At 45.5% G+C, this 8,076-nt stretch overlaps 1 protein-coding gene and 1 pseudogene across 2 annotated transcripts in view; one reads left to right on the top strand and one right to left on the bottom strand.

Annotated features, from left to right (window-relative positions):
• LOC308097960 (parvalbumin beta-like) overlaps positions 1-8,076 on the top strand; it is a 212,342-nt pseudogene that overhangs the window by 37,241 nt on the left and 167,025 nt on the right. The gene's annotated exons all lie outside the window — the stretch shown is intronic.
• Positions 1-8,076, bottom strand: part of nags (N-acetylglutamate synthase) — a gene marked incomplete at its 5' end in the record, with an annotated part of 15,921 nt that overhangs the window by 3,389 nt on the left and 4,456 nt on the right. The window contains 3 exons of the mRNA XM_080448085.1: positions 1-64; positions 1,907-2,120; positions 7,077-7,216. The exon at positions 1-64 is cut by the window's left edge and continues 117 nt beyond it. Coding sequence (XP_080304211.1) covers positions 1-64; positions 1,907-2,120; positions 7,077-7,216 — 418 coding nt within the window. The remainder of the gene's footprint in view (positions 65-1,906; positions 2,121-7,076; positions 7,217-8,076) is intronic.

The raw sequence follows: 8,076 nt of genomic DNA on the forward strand, positions 1-8,076 counted from the left end.
GGCGGAGCCAATCGACGCTGGACAGAACAGGAAGGTCAGCTGGTAGAGACACAAGATCTAACACCTGGTCACACACACACACACACGCACACACACACACACACACACACACACACACACACACACACACACACACACACACACACACACAGTTTTTCTTTTTATTATAAACTTCTGAGGACATCAACATTTTATGAACGATTGTATGAACGCCATTTTTTTATGTTCTAACCGTAAACCCATCAGGGCTTCATTTGTGCCAGAGCTGGCTGGGCTCCAGTACCTCTAGAGGGTTCTCCGTCACCTCAGATACACATACAATACAATACAATACAATACAATACGTTTTTAGATTAGGCTATTTATTATTAATTCAACTTTCACAAGTTCCTCTCAATGTCCCTTTCTGCAATGGAAAAGGACCGTGGATGAAGTGAAGCCGAGCTACGTTCATAAATGACTTTTAGTTGGATTCATGAGCTCCGGCACCTGATCATTTACAAATAATTAAGCACTGCGTAGGCTAAGACTAAAAATTGCAGATCTACAACAAGCTCAACGCGTTTTTGGTGCGAGCTTGTAGATCTGTTATTTTCGGTGGACAACACCGACACGTAACTAAGTACAAATCAGGCATAACTCTGAACCCCAACGCTGACGTTCAGTGGTAGAACGTTACTGGAACACAACGACTTTTTGCAGTAACTATATAGTAAGTAGGTCGGAGAGGCTTATTGTCGGTATCCGCCGAAAACGCAGGAGTCTGTCCCCGTTACAATGCAATAGTCAGAGCTGCCACGTCTCACCCTTTGAGAGTGAGAGTCACTCAATTTAACCTCTTCACACGCCTCACGCCACACTTGCCATTTCACACGCTTTTTTCCCCCTCTCGCTACTTTATAATGTTTTATTTATTTAATTATATATTTCCATAACTTGTTGCTTGAGGCTTGCCGTAGTGGGTGATATCCCCCCCCCCCCCCCCCCCCCCCCACTTCTGGGACGAAGAAAAAAGAAAAAGAAAAAGCCTCCGAGCAGAAAAAACAGCAACCGGGTGGAAAACGGAACGCTCGTCCTAAAACACACTGCGGACCGTGGCCGCCGGATTCGACCCGGGGCGAGGGTGTTTTAGGACGACGGTTGGAGAGGTACGCTGCGCGATGGACTGGAGAGAAGAAGGACCCGCCGATGTTTCCTTTTTGCTTGATATTGTTTAATGGCGAAACAATCATCATGACTGATACACATGAAAGACCCTTCACAGCTAATAGAGAATTTTAAATGTTAAGAATGGGTTCAGAATGTAATGAGTATATGCCTATAGTTAAATGTGAAGCTCTTTCTGCTATAAATATGCATCCATGCGCTCTGCGCCGCCCGTCGGCTGCGACGTTTCCTTTTTGCCACACATCTACATCTGCACTTCATGGAGTACATTTTTTTGTACCGAATTGACCGAATTAAAGTAACAAAAACCCGAAATAAAAGGGGAAAAAACACTAATTCTCCGGCGTGGATGTGATGACACTAAAGTCTCACTCCTAGATTTTCCTGAAACTTGGCAGCCCTGCGATAGACTCCTGGGAGGTGGATTGCTGAGGTGGAGCTCAACACCTACCAGCAGCTCCCAGTGTTTTACCACATAACTAGACGCTCAACAAGCCGTGCTACTCATGCGCCGAGTCGGCGGAACCCGGGATCGAACCCATGACCTTGTGGTCCAAAGGCGAGAGCTCTACCGACTGAGCCACCCGGACACTTTAACTCGTGAAGTAACTAGTTACTTTTTCACGGTTTCACTTTTTCACTCACACCACTGGTACACACACACACACACACACACACACACGCACACACACACACACACACACACACACACACACACACACACACACACCTTGTGTACCTTGTTGTTGTCATGCAGGCCTCCGGCGTCGTTGAGGTACATGACCTTCAGAGGTCGTAGGGCGCGTGAGATGGCCGCCACCACGTCCACCGAGTCCAGCGTCACCGAGCGCCCGTCCAGGCCCCGCCCCACCGGACAGACCAATGGGATGGCTCCGCAGTCCAGACTCCACTGCAGCAGTCCCGTATCCACGGAGACGGAGGGAGGGGCCGACCTGTGCGGAGGGAGGGACTAAAGGTTAGGATCCTTTTAGGACGGGGGTCTTCAACAGGGGGTCCGGGACCCCTAGGGGGTCCTCAGAGTTACTACAGGGGGGCCTCCAAATCTCAGTGTGATAGGATTTTTTTTTTTTACACTTTTTTTTTTTACCACTTGAACCCTAGCATCCTTTTTCTGGGAGAACTTTAGCCCAAAATAGCCGATCTACAAGCTCACAACGCCTAGTGCTGCGAGGCGTTGTGAGCTTGTAGATCGGCTATTTTTGGCAAAGAGGTTTAGGTGTAGACGGAAAAAAGTGCAGACCAAGTAAAAAAAAAAAGGTTTGATCTGAAACACAATTTTATACAATATAGAGGGGGTCCCTGCTTCATCTCTCTCTCACCTAGGGGGTCCTTGGCCTGAAAACGTTGAAGACCCCTGTTTTAGGATTTTAACGATACTACCAAGGGAGTCAAAGGAGGGAGGCCGAAAACAGAGCTGCCAACCGAAGGAGAGAAATGAGCGAGATACGAGAGGTGCGTCATGAGCGCACATCGCTGAGCTTCGTGGGACGTTTTTACCGCATATAGCGTTGTACCGCACACTTAACTTAAACTGTGTGGATCTCTGCCGTCATGGTGATGATGTTATATTGATGACATCACTCTTGACCATAAATATGGAGGGTGGGCGGCAGCCTGCGCACATCGGTGTTGCGAGGCATGCATGGCAACCGATTGTGTTGTGAGTGAGGTCAGACCAGAGCTCTGCTCAGCATGTATGAAGTGTGAAGTTACTTTAGATTTCCACTTCATTCAGTTCAACTGAGACCGTGAGATGGTGTGTCCACAAACAGTGTTTTGTGGGAGAAAGGGATACAGAACTTTTGTAGACAAAGAAGACAGGGAGTTAGAGAGACGACACATTTCCCATCTTCAACAGAACCTACAACTCCGTCCCCGTCACAGTCCATGTACAGGAGCAGCTTCGACCATGAACCGCCACTCCTGGGTGGAGTGCGGTCCCACCAATCCTCCCAGACTAAGCTCTCCTGTTCTGAGCGTACCTTAACGTCTCATCCGAGCCACGACGACCTCAACCGCCAAACGCTGAGGAATGGACAAATCTGCTCAGAGGCGGCCTGTCAGCAAATAGTCAGCTCTGTAACCAGCCGGAAACAAGGAGACACAGACCCACCGAAATCTCAAAGTCATCAACGGTTCACAGAGATTTTTACCTCAACCAGGAGATGTAAAGAAAAATCTGATGGGTTACACAGGAAAGAAAACTCACATCTGTAAACATTGTGACAAAGGTTTCAGTAAGTTAAGTCACCTGGAGAGACATGAGCGTAACCATACTGGAGAGAAGCCTTTCCACTGTAAACGGTGTGACAAGACGTTCAATAACGTCGGTAATCTGAACAAACACCAGAGTCTCCACACTGGAGAAAAACCTTTCCACTGTAAACACTGTGACAAGAGTTTCGTTCAGTTAAGTGACCTGAAGAAACACCTGCGTCTCCACACGGGAGAAAAGCCTTACTACTGTAAACACTGTGACAAGAGTTTCAATCAGATGAGTCACCTGAAGACACACCTGCGTATCCACACGGGAGAAAAGCCTTTCCACTGCAAACACTGTGACAAGAGTTTCAATCAGATGAGTCACCTGAAGACACACCTGCGTATCCACACGGGAGAAAAGCCTTACTACTGTAAACAGTGTGACAGAAGTTTCAGTCGGTCAGATAGTCTTAAGACACACCGGCATTTGTGAAACGTGTATGATGATGATGATGATCCATAATGATCTCGCAGAGCTTTACAATTGACACTGTAGGCTACTATTACAAACTCAGGCTGCTACTGCATGCTTACAGGCAGGGTTACAGGCAGGGTTACAGGCAGGGTTGCTTATTATAATTTCCCTGCAAGATTTTATTTGAAAATAGCAGATCTACAAGCTCACAACGACGCGTTGTGAGCTTGTAGATCTGCTATTTTCAAATAGCTGATGTATATGTTAAAGTGCTCATGTGGCGCATAGTCGCTTCTTTTGGGCTGGTTTTCCTAGACCTGGTTTGCCTGTTTCTCTCACAGAATCTGGCAACACTGCTTACAGGGAGGGAGGAGCAATGATCCGGTGGGAGGTAACCGTAATGCTTCATGTATGCACGTGCCGCATGCTGAAAACAGATCAACAAGCCCGCAACACTCGTGGATGCAATGCATTGTGAGCTTGTAGAGAGCTCGCAGATCTGCCATTTTCGGTACCACCGTACATTGAAGTATAGTGCTCAATGGTACTGCAGTTGTGGCAGTCAATAACCATCAATGGCCTGGAAGAGTTTTTTTCCGTCTCTCCTCCGAATTAATTAAGATCATTTATCCGAAATAATCTTGCGGTCCACTGGAAATCGGCCCGCGGGCGACCGGTTGGGTTCAGCGGTCATCATAGATTTATAAGGAGATAACGCTAGCTGCAGAATCCGACCCACGCTGACTTCATTTGGGAGAAAAGGAAAGCGGTAGAAACTAAAACGAGCACACACTCAGTCCGTTCATCAGAGAATAGCCAGCACTCCGAAGTCCTTCTGGTACTTTTTAAAGGGTCTACACCATGAATTTATAATAATTTATTAAAATATTTATGAAAAATTATAATAATATTTAATATCATATTGTTTATGTCCCTCAAACGTTTTTCAAAAGGTTTGAGCCTAAATCAAGCCTCAGATATACTCATTCCAACTAACTTCTCTCTGGCTTATAAAGCACTTTCACCTGCAATACCACATTGTCCTGTTTGGCACAGGGCGCTATTGAGCCAGTTTGTATGCATGTTATCTCCTGGTAGGTAGGGGAGACCAAAAACACACAAAAAAGAAGAAAAGGTTAAAATTCGTGGTGTAGTCCCTTTAATTAACCCATTAAGACCTGAAGCCGATTCTACAAATGTCTGCTAAATCCTAACAGTTTTCTGAAAATCTTAATGTTGCTTTAAAAGTGGCTCTTGACATTGTTCTTGACATTGTCATGTCAAGGACCCCCAAAATTATATGTATTTGGCCGCGGACCCCCATCTCAAAATATTTCTTCCAGGGACCCTCAGAAGCAAAGATTTGAGTTAAAAATGTCCGCTTTTGCTACAAGAAATAGCAGATCTACAAGCTCGTAGCGCGGCACTCGGTGGTTCTGGGCGGATTATGATTTTTTTTGTGTCTTTGGTTACTTTATTTCGGTTTTAGGGTTAGGGTTAGGTTAGGGTTGTGTTATTTAATTCTGATTTTACCGATTTATTATCATTATTATTATTTTTTCCGCCTCTCCAAACTGCCGCTCTAGGCGGCCGCCTAGGTCGCCTGTATGGACGCGCCGGCCCTGCATGAAGAAGACATAGACTTGAGCTACTGCTCGTGGTTGTAAATAGCCATCGTGACTTCGGGACACTGTCAATCTCAAAGACACCTCACTTAATTTTTTGTGGGCAAATATTATAATTTTTTTTAAAAGAGGTTCTCTGCACCCCAGTTACAACTTTTCTTTTCTCTTTTTTTTCTCTTTTAAATGTTTATCCCACGATTTTTGTAACCCATATTTTCACCCAGTGCCAATTGCCTAAGCTATAATCCTGGGCGCTACTCTTCCTCAGCCAGCCTGGGGAGAGCCCCGAACTGAGCTCATGCTTCCTTCAATGCATGAGGAGTGAGCAGGCCGCTTCTTATCACCTGACAGGGGGGGGAGTTTCCCCGGTAGGACGTAGCGCGTGGAAGGAACACGTTATTCCAACCAGTTCCTTTCCCCTCCATCAGGCGCCCCGACTGACCAGGGGGAGGCAGTATCCACAAGTTTCCTAGGGCGTTGTGTGCATCACTTCCTGTCGATTTGATCAGGTATCAGGGATCAAATCGACAGGAAGTGATGCCCTAGGAAACTTGTGGATAGAGACCAGGATTACTGCATGTTTTCTGTGAGGGTACCTACCCTCTAGGGGACACTTAAGGAGAACATGCAAACTCCACACAGAGAAGGCCCTTTCGCCAACCCCACCTAGGGTATGGGCACTGATGACGCGGAGGAGGAGAACACGCCCCCAGCGTCCCCGGGGGGAATCAAACCCAGGACCTTCTAGCTGTGAGGCGCTACCGACTGTGCCACCGTGCCCCAGTTACAACGTCATCCTAAGGGAAACACTGGTTATGCAAAGTGCTTGCTCTCCTTGTAAACATTAAGATCCGTGCCGCTTCTTTTGCACTATGTTATTTATATCACCTATCACGTGATTGATTCATTTATACTCGAGCGAGCGCGTCGCTTGACAAAAAGAACAATGCACTGTTAGCCTGTCACGTGATGTTGTGTTGACATTATGCCGCATTCACGCAGCCTGTTCAACACTACATATCATGTTACATGTTTCACGTAAAGTTAGACATGTTTTGGGACATGTTTTTACTAAATCAATAGCCAATCTAAAACATTCAATTAACAACTCTTTCAGTGCCATTCTTATTTATGGAAATTTGGTTCTGAGTGCCACAGCCAAAATTAATTGTAAAAAGAAAAGTGCTTAGGAGCTGAGATACAGCCTTTTTCAGTAAGAAGTTAAACAAGAAGTGAATGGAGCAGCAAATCTTCAAATCATCATATCTTGGGTTCTGAACACGCGCTACAGGCCATGACGTCTTAGACGTCATGTGGCACTGAAGGTGATATATTTTCATTTAAAACAAAAGGTTTATACTGAGTACTGTACACAGTAGTGTGTGTGTACCTGTTGTTGTCTTGTGGGTGGAGTTACCTGTCTTGGGGGTGGAGTAACCTGTCTTGGGGGTGGAGTACTGAGTTGGGGGTGGACTTACTTGTCTTAGGGGAGGAATTGGGGGAGGAGTTACCTGTCTTGGGGGTGGAGTTACTTGTCTTAGGGGAGGAATTGGGGGAGGAGTTACCTGTCTTGGAGGAGGAGTTACCTGTCTTGGGGGAGGAGTTGCAGGAAGTTGTCTCCAGAGAAGAACGGGATGATGTTCGCTGAGAGTCTCTGCAGGGCTTCAGTCAACATCTGGCATTCTCCAATCAGAGAGCTGCTCTTCCTAAGCTCCTCCTCTTCCTCCTGAGTGACACATCCATGGACCAATCATCGTCAGAGACACATCCATGGACCAATCATGGACCATCAAAGTGAGTCCATACAGAGGCCCAATACTAGGCCACGAGGATGTTGCAAGTGGCCGCCAAATAATTGGCAAAATATATATATATTGTAATGATTAGGCCTGTCCCCGACTAAGGATTTGTTTAGTCGACTCTAATTGGCGACTAATAGCCAAATAGCCAAAATACATTTTATTTCAAAGGGCCAAGTCTACACAGTTTGTTTTGTCTCCAGCAGAGTTTCTAGTGTCTCTATCTCTCTCTGGAAGAGGTTGCACATGAACTCTGCAGCCGCACTGAGGCGCTCCAACACAAACAATACCAATACAAAGACGAGGAATAAGAAGAATAAAGTGGAAGTTACGTGTGGTTGCAGGTGTAGACTTGGCCAAAAAACAATTAAAAACATTTTTGGCCCTTAAAAAAAAAAAAACGTAGTCGACTCGGACCCCCCGCGACTAACCAGTCGACTAGTCGACTTAGTCGAGGTCAGGCCTAGTAATGATAAAATAGTATTAATAATTAAAAAGAATTTGATGTAAAAAAAAAGAACATCATGGTATTTTTTTTAAACCTTAAAAAAAATAAGAAAAAATATGTTTATATTGATCCATGCCGGAACATCTTCAAGATAGTGTTTGCACTTTCTCCTTTTTGGCCCGTACATCTACATAAACGTTCAGATTTCAAATATAAAGTGCTAACAATTATGTACGTGCCCTCAGAAGTACCCGTATATTCTGTATTGTTCAATACAAAGTATTTTAATCCGACCGGTGGCCATTTTCTCCGTATTTTCTCCATGCTTTCAACCACGTG

This window comes from Gymnoscopelus braueri, assembly GCF_963280865.1.
Source record: "Gymnoscopelus braueri genome assembly, chromosome: 13".
In the NCBI taxonomy this organism is placed as follows: Eukaryota; Metazoa; Chordata; class Actinopteri; order Myctophiformes; family Myctophidae; genus Gymnoscopelus; species Gymnoscopelus braueri.